This window comes from Lissotriton vulgaris, chromosome 12 (genome assembly GCF_964263255.1).
Source record: "Lissotriton vulgaris chromosome 12, aLisVul1.2, whole genome shotgun sequence".
Classification (NCBI taxonomy): domain Eukaryota; kingdom Metazoa; phylum Chordata; class Amphibia; order Caudata; family Salamandridae; genus Lissotriton; species Lissotriton vulgaris.
In genome coordinates this window covers 164,795,008-164,810,368 of record NC_141700.1, presented here as the reverse complement: position 1 = coordinate 164,810,368, position 15,361 = coordinate 164,795,008, and the positions used below count along the sequence as shown (strand labels likewise).

General features: G+C 44.6%; 1 protein-coding gene across 1 annotated transcript in view; it reads right to left on the bottom strand.

Annotated features, from left to right (window-relative positions):
- Positions 1–15,361, bottom strand: part of OGFOD1 (2-oxoglutarate and iron dependent oxygenase domain containing 1) — a 265,521-nt gene that overhangs the window by 34,617 nt on the left and 215,543 nt on the right. The window contains exon 12 of the mRNA XM_086947692.1: positions 5,482–5,540. Coding sequence (XP_086803818.1) covers positions 5,482–5,540 — 59 coding nt within the window. The remainder of the gene's footprint in view (positions 1–5,481; positions 5,541–15,361) is intronic.

Below are 15,361 nucleotides of genomic sequence, written 5' to 3'. Positions count from 1 at the left end.
AATTAACATTTCCCCTGCCTCCTTGTACTGGTCAGGCAAGTGCTGCAGCAGTGCTTCTAAGGTGTCATAATGAGCCCTATCGTAGCGTGCAAGTAGGGCTTGCGTGTTCGAGATGCGCCAAATGTTAGCTGCCTGTGCAGCAATCCGTGTCCCTGAGGCCTCAAATATTTTTGACTCTTTGTCTGGGGGAGGAGTGTCACCAGTCGTCTGCGAGTTCGCCCTCTTGCGAGCGTTGGACACAACCAAAGAGTCCAGTGGCAAGTGTCCCTTGATATATGTTGGATCTGAGGGCGCTGCCTTATATTTTTTATCAATGCGTGGATTGATGACACGCGCCCGAGTGGGCTTCTTGAAGACCTCCTGCGCGTGCTTAAGCACTCCCTTGAGCATTGGTAAAGTTTTGATTGACTTTTCGGCTACAGAGAAAGTGTCAAATAAAAAGTCCACATCCACAGGATCGGAGTGCAGCTCGACATCGTGGTTAGCCGCAGCCCTCTCGATCAACGAGTTGAAGGCAGCAGAGTCCTCCGTTGGCGAAGTCTTCGCCGCAAAGAGTTGCGGTTCCTGACCCGACTGCGGGTCATCAGGGTCGCCTCCGGCAGACCAAGGTTCATGTTCCTCCTCCGGATCCGAGTACGCCGGATAGTTGTACTCAACCTCCTCCTCGTCGCCATCCCCCGCGTTGGAGTGAGTCGGGGAACGCGGCAGGCCACTCGGAGACGCCGGCGCCAAAGGTGCTAAAGTACCCGCAGAGTCCTTCTTGTCCTTGAGAGGAATGCAATAGTGTTCTAACACCGGCTCCGTGGTGATTTTCCTCTTGAGGAGGGACAGTTTCCCGGTATTGGCGTCAATGATGACTTCACGACGTTCTTCCTCCGCGAGTGTCTGGAGCCGAGGTTTAGCCACAACCGGAGACGCTTTGGGCGTCGACACTTCCTTAGAGGGCACCCCAGCTACCTGCTTCGAAGCGAAGGCCTTCGGCGTCGACTTCGGAGGCAGGGTGAAGCGGATAGGCGCTTGTGCCTTCGACGGCTTCTGCGCGGGCTTCGCCACGCCAGCTTCAGGGTCGGGAAGCTCCGCGACCTTCCGAATCCGCTGCAGGGGCTCTTCGACCTTCTTTGAAAGGGCTGGAGAGGGAGTGACCGCCTCTCGTGATTTCCCTGACTTGGGAGTGGTGTTGGCGAGAGGCACCGTCTTCGGAGTCGATGCGGTACCGTCCTCGGCTCCGACGGCCGGAGCCGGGGAAGCCAGAGTTTTGGGATCGCCTTGACGCTTCTTTGAAGCCTTCTTCGGGTCATCGACCGCGACCATCTTCGGCGCCAACGCAGCCGCGTCGGACGACCTCGCCTTTGGCACCGACCCTGAGGCCTTTGGGTCGGCCATCTTGGCGGGACTGTCCTTGTCGGCCATTTTGAATTTCTTTGATTTTGACGCCTCTAGAGCCTTCAGCACCACTTTCACTATCGGTTTCGAAACCGGAGGCGTTGAACCCGAAGGCTTCACTTTCGTTTTTGGAAATGTGAGTGGCACCTCCAAAATGTCCGTGGCCGGGCGCGTAGGCGGGGCTGCTGGACTAATATCATGGTCTTGGGTAAGGCCCGAAGGCGATCCCTCGACCTGGGCCGCAGGAAGGGGGTCGGCCCCCGAGTCAGTCCGGGGATGCTCCTCCTCCGAGCTATCCCCCACGGTGGCAATGGCCGTATCGTCGTCCCCTACCTCGTAGCCGGCTTCGTCAAACTCCTCGTCTCCTGCGTCGTAGGCCTCCCCCTCGGACGCAGGGCTAGAGTCCGAAACCTGTTGGACATTGTCGCTTCCGACGTCTTCTTCGAAGATGTCCTCCGGCGGGGGCGCAGACAGTTTGGCCTGGAGTCTCGCAGCCCGACGAATCTTGAGGGTCTTCTTGCACCGGAACTTCGAGCAGGCCATACACCTGGCCTCGTCGTGGTCCGCCGACAGACAAGTGTTGCACACTGGGTGCACGTCGAGGTGCGAGTATTTCGCGTTGCACACCGGGCACCGTTTAAACGGAGTCCGTTCCATGTCTGGAGCGTTGTGTAGGCCCGTCCGCGCCGACAGCACGCGGAAGGGCAGCGAGAGTTCGGAGCTGAAGAAAACAGTAAACCCGAACGAAAACGATACCGGCGCCAAGCCTAAAGACCTTTTGGTCTCGAGTTAAGAGAGTTAACAACTATCGGTTCCGACAGAGGGAACCGACACACATCCGAACCCAATGGCGGAAAAAAACAATCTGGGGATGGAGGCGATGCCCATGCGCACTGTAGTCCAGGGGAGGAGCCACCCATCTCGTGATACTTCGAAGACTCTTCCAGGACAACAATGTGCAATCATCCGGACCCAACACTAGGCGGCGATCTATGCACAGATATGAATTCAGCAGCCCACATGCCTCGAACCTCCAACGGTCAGTCGCCTGACATCCAGTTCGCAGTACAGTGCTACAACAGCTGAAGAAGCCCGTTGGGGTGAATAGGTAGCCCTAATCTCTAAGCCGCAGTTCCTTGTTGCCATGCAGCATCAGAGACCAGACCCGGATGCTTTAAGTTGGACCCAAGTCTGCTGGACCTAGAAGAGTCATCGGAGTTCAGCTTGGCCACCCAGAAGACAAGTTATTGCCCAGTAAAGGATCTGGTTGTAACCACGATACCGGGGACTGGTTGCCCAGTGGCAACTGGACTTCTACCTGGACGGAGAGGACTTCAGGAGATGTCAACTCATGTGGCCAGGACTGTTTCACTGAGTTTGTGGACTGAGAAGTAGCTTCAGAAAGACCCCTGTTGACCGCATCACATCCACAGTATCTCCAACATTCTGTATTCCTTGCATCAGGACCACGTCCAAAGGAATTTATAGCCATGGGGTAAAAGTGTCTGGAACTTACTAAAGACTGATGATGATGATGATAAAAATTTATAATGCGCAAAACAATAACCCGCAGGTATCAAGGCGCCTAACAATAAAATCAGAAAGTAGAACCATTCATCCATTACACATAGGCTTGCCGGAAGAGACAGGTTTTAAGGGCACTACGAAATGTCTGTAGCGAGGGTAAGGACCTGAGATCCAGGGGGAGATCATTCCACCATTTGGGAGCTAGGGTGGAGAAAGCCCTACCACCCCATTTAGCTCTTCGTATGCGAGGAGCTGATAGAAGCAATTTCCCGGAGGAACGCAAGTTCCTTCCAGGAGTGTAGTGGGAGATGATGGAGCCCACTCCCGAGTCACTGTTTTTTGCAATGGCTCTGTATGTCATGCACAGGACCTTGAACCTTACTCGGTATTCTACCGGAAGCCAGTGCAATGTTTTCCGGGCCAATGTGGCAGAGGTACGTCTGGGAATATCCAGAACAAATCTTGCTGTGGCATTCTGAACCACCTGTAAGCGCTGCAGGAGGCTCCTATTTAGTCCCGCGTACAGTGTGTTACAGTAATCTAGGCGTGAGCCAATGAGTGCAACAGCTATCTGTTTTCTGGACTGAAGCGAAAGGTACTTTCTGATCCTTCGCAGGGTATGGATTAAGCCCCAACAGGTGGAGATGGTTCTACTCACCTGTTTGCTCATATCCAGGGCAGGGTCTATCATCACCCCAAGATTTTTAGCAGATGTTGTGGGGGAAGGGCACACTCCAAGCGAGTCAGGCCACCAGCTGGCTGACCAGATGTTTTCGGTCCCTTTAAACACCATCACCTCAGTCTTCTCCCCATTCAGTTTAAGAGAGTTCTGAATCATCCAGTGACCAACCGCCTCCATGCAAGATCTGAACTTGGAGGCGGTCTGCACATCTGAATGGGAGAGAGAGACGAGTATTTGGGTGTCGTCAGCATAGGAAACTACCTCCATCCCGAAAGTTCTTACTAGTCTGGCCAGTGGGGTCACGTAGATGTTAAATAGGGTCGGACTGAGAGCCGACCCTTGGGGGACCCCACATAGCACAGGTCGGGATGGAGATAGAAACTCACCCAATTTAACTCTTTGTTCCCTCCCAGCCAGGAAAGAGGTCAATAGATCTAGACTGCTCCTTCCTTCAAGGTAACTGTTTCGGTCGGTCTTGCTGGTCTCCCTGTCTGGCTCCCTGCTGGAGCTGGTCACCAAAAGTAACTCTAATTGACTACAATACAACTAGACAACGTTTTTGCTCAAATAGTTTTCCAGTGCCAAATTCGTTGAATTTGCCAATACTTGTTTGCAGAAGAGTAAAGAGCTGTGATTTACTGTACCTTTTAAATTCATTATCTCCAGAATCCTCCAGTGGATCTTTTTCATTGTGGTATCTAAAATATATAAATACAGTCTATTTTTGTAAACTGGGGTCAGATTTCTTGAGTGTCTTGATGATTTTGTTCTGCAATTGTTTTGGTGCTGTTTAAATGCTTTACAATTGTTCCTTTATGTAAGCCTTGCTGCTCAGAGCCACAGCTCCCAGAGTTGAGATAGAGGGTTTAACAAACGAGGGGCCTAAAGATGTGGGTAAGTATATTACACGGTGAGGTCACACAACCACAGCATGTAATACACTCCATTTCCTCACATGCCCTCTATCCTGGAGAGGAAATTCTAAACTTCTGAACAGTTTGATTGACCAACAGAAATGAAGTGGTAAGAGTAAAGAAATATGGCGCATCAGATTATCGAAAGGTCAGCACCAACAGAATCCTTCCCTGAGCATCAGGGCACATGCTTAACAATATTTAGTGAGGCCATTTCATCCACTTCCAATGCTTTCCACTGGTCAGCTGAAATGTCATTCAACTTCTTGGTGCATCTCCCACTCCTTTCTTCCTACATGGTATCTGTTAATAATTGACAATTTTGTTGTTCATTTCTGAGAGGTGCTCACAAAGGGATTTCCTTCTGAGCAATACAAATTGAAAGGGCATTTGCCTTTATGGACGAGTCTTAGATTTAATTACTTTATTTTATTTTAAACAAATAGTGTGTCTAAGTGGTCAGTTTGCATTAGAAATTTGCAGTGGTGCCCTTTCAATAGAAAGGACTTGGGAAGCAGTCTTGTGCAGCTCTCATTTATTAATATGCATTGTGGACTCTTGTTTGTGATAAAATGCCCTTTAAGGGTTTTTAGACTTTGGCTAGTGTTGTGCTTAAGTGAGATTACTGTTAGAATATGATATTATTCAGAGCTGTTGCCTGAAATACATCAAACTAAAAAGTCTGATTGCCCTAGTGAAAAATACTGCACACTGCTAGCTGGAGTGAAATCTTGTGACAAACCACGGAGGACGAACTTTGTAGTACGTTGATTTTTATATAGGGTCTATAGTTATCAATAGACCTCACCAGTGCCAGTTTCCCCTGGTTTTTACGAAGCCTATAATAGATGTAGTATTGGTAATTACAATGAAAAGTTTACATGAAAAAAGCTAATGACATTCTATTTCTACCCTTACCACAATGACTGACTAGGTTAGGGATTTGGTCTTAATACTTGAAAATATTTCTCTTACCTCCTCATCTTCATCTTTTGCAATGTAAGAAGTGAATCCACCATATTCGGCTTTCCAACCTTTAAAGAAAATGAATTATAAAACTTAGAAAATATTTTTTTGCAACTTGAGGCATCCTAGAGTAACACTTTGCAAGATGGCAGTGTGATGATAACTGAAGTTGATAAGTTTAAATCAAACTAAACCTTGAAAATCAGAATAAGTATTTACTCTTTGCTTAAATGACAAAATAATACTATGCATCACTGCTTCCAGTAACCTGTAGCTTGTTTATTATCCACCTTTGACTCCTGCATTAATGTAGCTCACCAAACAATTAAGACCTTTGGAGGGATGAGATGTGGCCTCTGATGGAATGGCAGTTTTGAGGTCGCTTGCCATGCAATTTGGGTAACACTATCATCTTGTTATCCTACCCACTAATGAAAATGGGAGGTGGAACCAGATTTTAATTTTCTCTTCAAGCTAGGTGACTGTGCGCCCATAATTCATCTCCCGTAGCTCCTGCACATCTCGACTAAGCCATAACCCCTGATATTTTACTGGGCCTACTGCCCATTTCAAAGGGTATTCCAGCGTGAACGGGGTTGTACAGTTCGTCAATGGAAACAATGTCAACTTAGACCAATTGATTTGGATTCCAGAAAGGCCTCCGAATCTCGTCAGCTCCCGTAAGATAGGCAAAGGGTTTTACTGTCGGGTCCCTAATATAGAGTGTCATGTTGCCTGCATAAAGCGAGACTGTAAGGCCCCTGGAGGTAAACCCCACCCCTCTGTTCGCGTGATGCTGTCGAATCCTAGCGGACAAAGGCTTCATAGGAATAGCAAACGGGAGAGGAGACTGCAGGGCATCCCTGTTTTGTGCCACACGTAATAGAGAAGCTCTCCGATAGGAGCCCATTTACTCTCAGTCTAGTAGTGGGCTCAGAGTATAGAAGCTTAATTTGGTCAAGAAAGCCAGGGCTAATGCCTATTCTGGCCAGTACAGCAAACATACATCTCCATTCCAGGGAATCAAACACTTTGGTTGCTTCCAACAGAGCAGCCGCCGCGGGCAGCTTGGGGGTCTAGGTAATGTAGCAGGGCGAAGAAGGTCCTCAGATTGTGTGATCTGGACCTTCCCGGGATAAACCCAGATTGGTCTGGATGGGGCAATAAGGGGGAGAAGAGACTGCAGTCGTAGTGCTATAAGTTTGGCATAGATCTTATTGTCAATGTTGATAAGGACAACGGGCCGGGTGACATCTCACTTTCAATTACAGACCCAAAAGCATCTCTTCCTGCCTTATTGGATTTGATTTCCAGGCAGCTGCTTTAAAACTCTCCATTAAAGGAATATTTTATAACCAAGCAGCAGGTGCTGCTTTGCTGTTAGAAGAATGAGCGCTTGATTTTCCTGTAAGTGGTTTGTTTGCAAGTTAGTAGCAATATGAAATACAGGAAATAATCCATTTAGCAATGGATTGCTTGGAAGAAGCCATACCAGTCCTGAGCAGACCATAGTTAACAACAATTGATTTGTTTTACGTATATCCTTTGTTCTATCTGCACAAAACCTGAGGACTCTCATCTAATGAATGTGAGAATCTTTCTGCTGGGGTCGTTGGATTGTTAAATACTGGCTACAAAATAGTCTGATTTATATGGATATCTGATACGACCATGGGTAACAAAAACAGAATGTGTTCTTTGAACAACTCTTTTGCTGCTCAAAGTACTTTCATTTCACTGGCTCTTCTTGCAGAAGTAATGGCTACTGAAAAAACCTACCTTCCATGAAAGATGCAGCTTTATATATAGGCTCAAATTAAGAGACATACATTTTGATAAAACCAGGTTCACTTCACAAGAGCGTGGAAGTGGTCTTATCGGAGGATACATTTTCTTCAATCCTTCCAGGAGTCTTTAATTACTGGAATGATAAAGAATTTTTTATCTAGTCTTTTTCTGTATGATGTAATGCAAGCCAGATGAGCACTAACAGAAGAATGTTGTAAATTTGAAGTAAATATGGTACAACAACTTCTTCCTGATAAATGGCGTGATATCCACTGTCTAAGCACCATATAACAAATGTTTCCGTTTGAAAGCATAAGAAGCTCTGGTGAATGGTAGGTTGGCTTCTTTAAGAATGTTCTTACAGTCTGGTGATAAATCAAAGAACCGTATTGTATGACGTCAGGAGCTATGCTCCAAAATTTAGTGAGTGCACACTAAGGACACCTTGAACTCCTGCCTGTCGGATGTTCATACTTGGATGGAAGAATCTTCCCTCAAGCTGAACGGCTCGAAGATGGAAATATTGCTGCTGGGGAGTAAAACTCCCCATTTCCCTTCGATTAGCTGGCCGAGATGCATGGGTGACCTCCCGGCCCCCAAAGAAGCGATTAAGAGCCTGGGAGTCTGGCTAGAACCAGACTTGTCATTTCGCACCCAAGCCAAGAAAACCGCAGGAGTGTGTTATGCCCTGCTTCGCTCGGCTCGAAAAATGTTCCCCCTCCTACCGCTAACATCGAGGAAGCTGTTGATTCAGGGTCTCATAACATCTAGACTTGATTATAGTAACGCCATTGTTTTGGGCGCCCCTGAATCCACCTTCAAGACCCTTCAGCAGGTCCAAAATGCAGCGGCAAGGCTGCTTATGGATATCCCGAGGACGCAATCCGCGAAACCGGCATTGAAGGCGCTGCATTGGCTCCCAGTGCGGGAGAGAGTGACTTTTAAGGCACTTTGTACCGCCCATAAAATCCTCTCAGGAAAAGGCCCCCTCATTCTAAAAAATCTAGTTATGCCATACAAAGCAAGCAGAACGTTGCGTTCTGATCGGAAACATCTCTTGCTAGTTCCTAGAGTCAAAAAGGCCCGGACAGGTGGGAGAAGAAGATTTTCATTTAATACGGCAAAGCTTTGGAACTCGCTTCCTCTAAAACTACGCGCAGAATCTTGCACAATGAGTTTCCGCAAAGGTCTTAAAACCTTTTTGTTTCCCGCATAGTGCGTTAATTTTGTCCCCCAGTACCATCGGATGTTGTCTGGAAAAGCGTCGGGACGCCCAAGGGTAGCTGCGCGCTATATAAGATTTTAAATAAATAATAATTTAAATAAATAAGGGGAAAAATCTGTCCTTGAATACTGGATTGTAGAATCTCTTTGCACAGTAACTTCTTGTGGGGCTTGACATAGATGAAGGAGCTCTGAATTCCATCTCTGCCTTTGCTATTCTGATCACTGTTGAGTTGGTGTGTCACAGCTTGATCAATACCATTGGTATTAGTGGGATGGAAGGAATAGCATAAAGAAGATTTCATGACCAACTGATCAAAAGGACATTGCCCAGAGATCTTGGTTCCCACGCTCTTGAGGTGTAATTTGGGCATTTTGTGTTTGCTTCTGTTGCAACGATGTCTATTTCTGGGAAGTACCAGTTGTGGAAGATATCTAATGATTTTTCTTTCTAATTTCCAAACGTGAGTTTCTTGAAAACACCTGCTCAGCAGGTGTGCTTGACAATTTTGCAATCCTGGCCTTGAACCAATCACCATCTTGCTAGTAAGCAATGCCAAATCAATTAGGATTCCAGTGATAAATTCTGGGTCTGATGCGATCTTGTTTGTTGAGATAATGTAATAATGTGCTATCTAAGGTTCTGCTCCTGTTCATGGATGCGGAGTAGTCTCTGTGGGCTAGATAAACTGTGTTCATTTCTAGGAAATTCATATGGTAAATATGTTATTTTTCTGATCTTATCCCCTGCATGGTTAGATCCTGAAAAATTGTTACTCAAATTTTAGGAAAGGCATCAGTTACAATCATTAGGTTTGGTAAGTCCTGATGGAAAAAGATTCCTTTTACAAACTTCTTCCTGAAATTATGGTGTTGCAGAGATTGATTCCCTTGTAGAGAAAGAGTTAGACTGTCCTTCCAGGTGTCTTTCCATTGTAACTATTGATCCTCTGGGCATTGTTGTATAGGTCTCATACAGACGTGCATTGGAAATCAGATAAATGCATGAGACAATGGGCCTCCAAAAGGGAAGGGATCTGTTGAGCCGTTATAAATCGTTTGAGTAGTAACTGATGGTATTTATGTAAAATGGTAGATAGTTTCTCCTTCCAAGGATGCAGCTCTCCTTTTTGCTGGTTTAGAGTTGCCCCTAAATAATAGATTATCCATACTGGCGACGGTGTTGATTTTTCTAAATAGATATATAAACTCAGATGTTGTAACTGATTGGTTGCTGCACTGACTGGTGATTCTCGACACTGAATTTTACAACAATAGTGTCAACGAACATGTAAACAACGAAGACACTTATATTCTTATGGAACATGATCCAAACAAGGAATTCCAGGTCACACTTGGCAAGATATTGCAGAAAGGAATTGAAGAAGGTGTTATTGATGAGAATACAAGGAAATTCTTGATGAATCTCACACCTAGAGTGCCTGAGATATACATGTTACCGAAAGTACACAAAGATAAACTACACCCTCCATTTCATCCCATTGTGGCAGGATGTGGATCAATTCACGAATCATTAGGTTAATTTTTGGATTTTCATCTTCAACCATTGGTACAATCATGGGTGACCTATGTTAAAGTCTCCACAGACTGTTTACTTAAGCTATAATCAGTAAAACATCTTTTTCAAGAAGATAATTTTCTATGCACCATTGATGAGGTAGCTTTATATACCTCAATAGCCCACAACAAAGGCCTGGAGGCAGTAGAATGGCGACTTTTACAATCTAATATGGCCCAAGATAAGAGCATTTTTCTTTTAGAGTTGTTGCATTTTGCGCTGTATCACAGCTATTTTACTTGGCAAGAAGGATTTTATGTACACATAACTGGAACATCTATGGATTTCCTGGAGCCCCCTCAAACGCCAACACATTCATGGCGCATTTCGAAGATCAATTTATACTGAACAACCCACATTGGCGAGGGCATGCAGCATTGTTCTTACGGTATATTGATGACATACTAGTCATTTGGAAGGGACCGAGGATGTTGTTAGAAGACTGCATTTCAGAGTTGAATAATTGTAACCCTAGGATACAATTTACTCATGAAATAGAAACAGATAAAATTCACTTCCTGGATATTCAAATTAAAAAAACTAGCTTGGGTTTAGAAACAGCGGTGTATAAAAAACCTACAGATGTCAACAATGCACTGCATTTTTCCAGTGCACACCCACACTCCCTCAAGAAACATCTACCCTTTTCTCAAATCATGAGAATCAAAAGAATCACTTCGGATGAATCTTCATGTCATGATCGGATTAAGGATCAAATAATCAGATACAGGGAGAGGGGTTATCCTGACACCACGCTAGAAGAGGCGGAACGTATTGTTTCACTCAAGAAACGAGAAGACTTTCTGAGGCAAAAAACCAAAACACCTATGAAGCGAGAAGTGTTTGTTCTGAAACATTCGGTACAAGCAACAAAGATCAAGGCAATCATACAGCATCGCTGGGAACAAATCAAGAATTAACCTGATTTTAAAGAAATCTTTCATGGCTCACCACTTTTTGCTCACACCAGAACACATAACTTACGGGAACTTTTAAAACATTCAAAGACAGATCACAAGGTGATCCATCCAGGTATGAGGAAATGCCACAACTATGGTCAATGTGGGAATGTTATCTTAGGAAATAAGTTCACACATCCACATACAGGTCAAGCAATTACTCTTAACCACACGTCAGATTGCATGACAAAAGGAGTAATTTATGCCATTAAATGCCCTAGCGGGCTTGTATATGTCGGTAGAACAAGTCGGAAAATAAAAACACGTATTGTGGAACATAAGAGCAGAATTCGAAATAAGAACACAAGCTCTTCCTTGGCAGCACACTGGGTAACAGCATCACATACCATTCCCCAATTATGCTTCACCATTCTTGAACGTATTAACACAACCACAGGGATAGCGATTAACACAGCCCTTGCACGTAGGGAGACGCATTGGATAAAATATCTTGGTACTGTAATTCCGGGTGGTCTCAATGACCATTATGAACTTCTATGTTTCCTGTGAAATATGCATGACGGCTATGATGTTAATTTTTGAGATTATAAGGGATTTGCATTCATTTTCTCTTTATCCTCCTTTTCACTCTCACACTGTTGGAGTAGGTATTCCTTCTTTCATTACGCCTTGTATTTTACTTTCCAGTTTTGTACTACACACATTTTCCAATCGGTTTTTAAAGACACTATCACATTTGATGCAGTGGATTGACTGTATCTGTGGGAGAGGTTGAGGATTCAGACTCCGCTGTTTATCCTCGTATTCTTGTTATGTTTGATAAAGTTTTTTCATCCCCCTTGGGTTGATATAGTCAGTTTTTTATTTTATTTACCCACACAGCGCGGTCTCGGGAAAGTCTGTAATTCACGCTCACAACCCTGCAACATTGAAATGGGCTTGCATTGGTGCCCTCTGACACACGTGACTTGCTGGTTATGCCGCTACAGACTCGATTGAATACTTTTGCCACGAAGACTGAAGGACTGGTGAGTTTAGACCGCCAATGATATTTGACCCGTAACTCCTACGGTGGTTTGCACACGGGCACGCATTAAGTTTTTCTCTGCTTATTTTGCAGAGTTTTCTCATCGAGTACTGTATACGGCTGCACGCGCTCTGCGCGACACACCCCGTTTCACTCGGTAAGATAAACGTCTTTATATGCGTGGACAGCGTGTGCTTATTTCAGTTGGCTTCTGGATGTTTTACACTGAGATATTGTAATTACAGGATGGCGAATGTATGTTACTTCCCATACTTCCGACTCCAAGTAGTAGTTACATCTTGCCCCTTTCGGTAAGAGCACCGTCCTTCTAACTCGGAAAGCGTGGGTTTACACTACACGGCTTTCAGATGTCTCACATTGAATTTCTGTTCATTACAGAGTGGCGAGAGTGTGTCTTTACTTACACTTGCGACCCTTCACAGGGGTAAGCAATTACAGAGCATACAGTGGCACTCTTTCAGGTTATTTCTTGGGTTACAACACATTTTGGACAGCATGAGGTAGTGCACTTGGGATGATACACTTATGTACATAGGCACATACACCTTAACAGTACGTCTATTTCATCAGCACTGTGTTCAAGAGACTCTGGTGGCATTTATCTTTCACTTTTTCAGTGCAAATCTCGAGTATTTTGAATTGACAATTGGTATGGTGATGGTTCATAAGATGATGTTCATAGATGGTTTTGTTTTCTGATATCTACATTGTTCTGTGTTGTAGATCTGGACTGGGAACTAAGAAGAATTTGTCACCTGCTTACATTATTATGATTTCTTGTTAAAACATATCCACTGAAGAAGGGTTCAAGATGAACCCGAAATGCATTGGGAACTGTTGATTTTTGGAGGACATATTAGATCATATTTACAAGACTTGTATCTGAAGAGTCTATGAAGATACATGTATTTGATATATTGTGAACAACTGTTTAAGTCGCACATTTAGAGTTTGTTTTAACTTGTGCTTTATCTTTTGATTTTTTTTGGTATGAAGTTTTGAAACATTTGCTGAATAGTTTTTCTTTCTATTGGTTAAACATATCTGAGAACACTAGTTAAGTTTGTAAAAGGCTCTTTTAGCCCAATAGCTGTGCTACATGCAGTCTTTGGTTGTCCTTAGACTCACTTTTCATTGATCTTACCCTCGAGGGACGTGGGCACTACCCCTCGTTACATGTAGGCACACAAAAACTCAGTCACAACTCCAACTTTCTTCATATCAAACTTTATTTCAGTGGCATACACTCATGGTGTGCAGATCCACCCTCCAATAACACTTAGATGTGTGACATGTTTTGTTTTCACTTGTGGGTGCATCAAGACACCCAGCCTGAGATAAAAGCCCTGCATGTGGTTGGTGAGGGGTATCTAAGGGTGGCACAGTTCCGGCTGCTGCCTTTAGAGACCTTCCTTAGTACCTCAGGCCCTAGGTGCCTGTGGTACTATTTATTTAGGACTTACAGAGAACGTTAAAGCTTTTGCCAATTGGGGAACAATTGTACAGTTTTGGGAAACAACTCTGGCACTGGGGCCCTGGTTAGCAGGAACCCAGTGCACTTCCAGTTGAAATGAGTGTCATCAGGTATGTAATGTGTGAGGTCATAAGCAGTGCACTGCGAGGGCATAAGTTATTGTTTGCTCAGATAAATATAAGTGCAGAATTTCACTGGTTTTGTACGAAGGAGATCCGAGCCGAACTATAACCTACATGTAACCTTTGTTTTTTAAGTGCATTTCTAAGATTTTTTAATTTCATTTTCCCAACTATAACCTTTGGTTTTACAGTGAATTTCTAAGGTTTTTCAAAATCTATTTCCTAACTATAATGTCCCTGTAACCTTTGTCTTTTTTAGGTGAATATCTATGTTTTATTTAACTGGTAGTTGTGTTTGTAGCGTGGTGGAGAAAGGGTGCGGTCCTCTGACCAGCTCTCAGGAACCCTGCTGTAAGGAACTTACTGGCGGTAAAAAGAGGGATTCTTGGCTACCAAGGTCCCTCAGCATCCAAGAGGACTTCATCCCCAACCAGTATTGCACCAAGATGGTAGAGAAAGGTGGCATGGCCCCAAAAGACCTCTCAACAGTCCCACAGTGTGGGATTTAATTTAGGTAACAGGAGGGGTAGTTTGCCCCTAAGGACCCTCTGGAGCCAAGAGAACTTCATTCCCCACCAGCAGTGCACCAGGCAGCATGTTTGCAGAGTGGTGGACCACAACCAATAGACTTTAAGGCAGTTAGCTAGATAATAGATACCTTTCGAACCTTAGCTCTCAAAAGAGCATAACCCTCCCTATTACTGCATGAAAAAGCTACCACATACACTTCAATGAGACACTCAACTCTCAAAGGTGAGTCATAAGGTGAGTCATAAGCAACAGCAAAGGTAGAAACGGATACCTGGGGACCCCACAGGTAAACCTTTCCTGATAATGCTGTGTGCTAAATGCAGCTGAACTTGATTCTCAAAGCTGTGGGCCAGGACTCTCCAGGGCATAGGAGACCGGTCTTAAAAGAACAACTATCTGGTTTAAATCCCCTCCACCACCGTATCTTTAAGCCTCCCGGAAATGAAAGGGAAGCATACAAATACTGGCGCCTACGTGTTTTTCTATACCCCCACTGCTGCTCTCATGGAAGGTGTGGAGGCGCAAAAAATCCTGTTTCGGCGAATATGTTTAAATGCATGTTTGTACTTCTCCGAACTTTGTGGTAGTGGAATTTTGCACATGAACATTCTGTCGTAAACTATATTTTCAATGGGGCGGGGAAGCCTGATTGCTCCCAGACAAGGTCGGGACGGGCTGCTAGTATGTTTATAATGGAAAGATCACAGAATCCACATTTCTACCGCATTTCTCACAAGTGACTAAGTGAAGGAGACAAGATCTGCAGATCCCAAAGAAGAAAATTATTGTGCTGGGCTTGATGGCCTCACTATGGCACCCAGCAAAGTAGTGATGACCTATTTGGGGAGTGTGTTCACGCAAACAGAAGCGACCAGGGGCTTTCATACATCAGTGCTAGACAGATTGCAAGCAACAAGGACCACCCTTGGCTAAGAGCAGACTATGCAGGTAAAGTGCATGCTATCCACATTGATTGTGGTTAATAGTGAAGTGTGAAACAGAGCATTTGTTCAAAGGGGTGTGTATGGAAGATATTTTTTTGCCTGTATTTTGATTACTGTATTAAACAGGTTTGATATCTATAGAAAAATGTATAACCTCTGCACAGTTTTGTCATTCCCTTTCAGATCTTCAAAAGCGAAGCGGGAGAGGGAGATAGTTGTTGACTTTAGTGGCGGCTGTGTGGAGAGCTCTATCAACAAA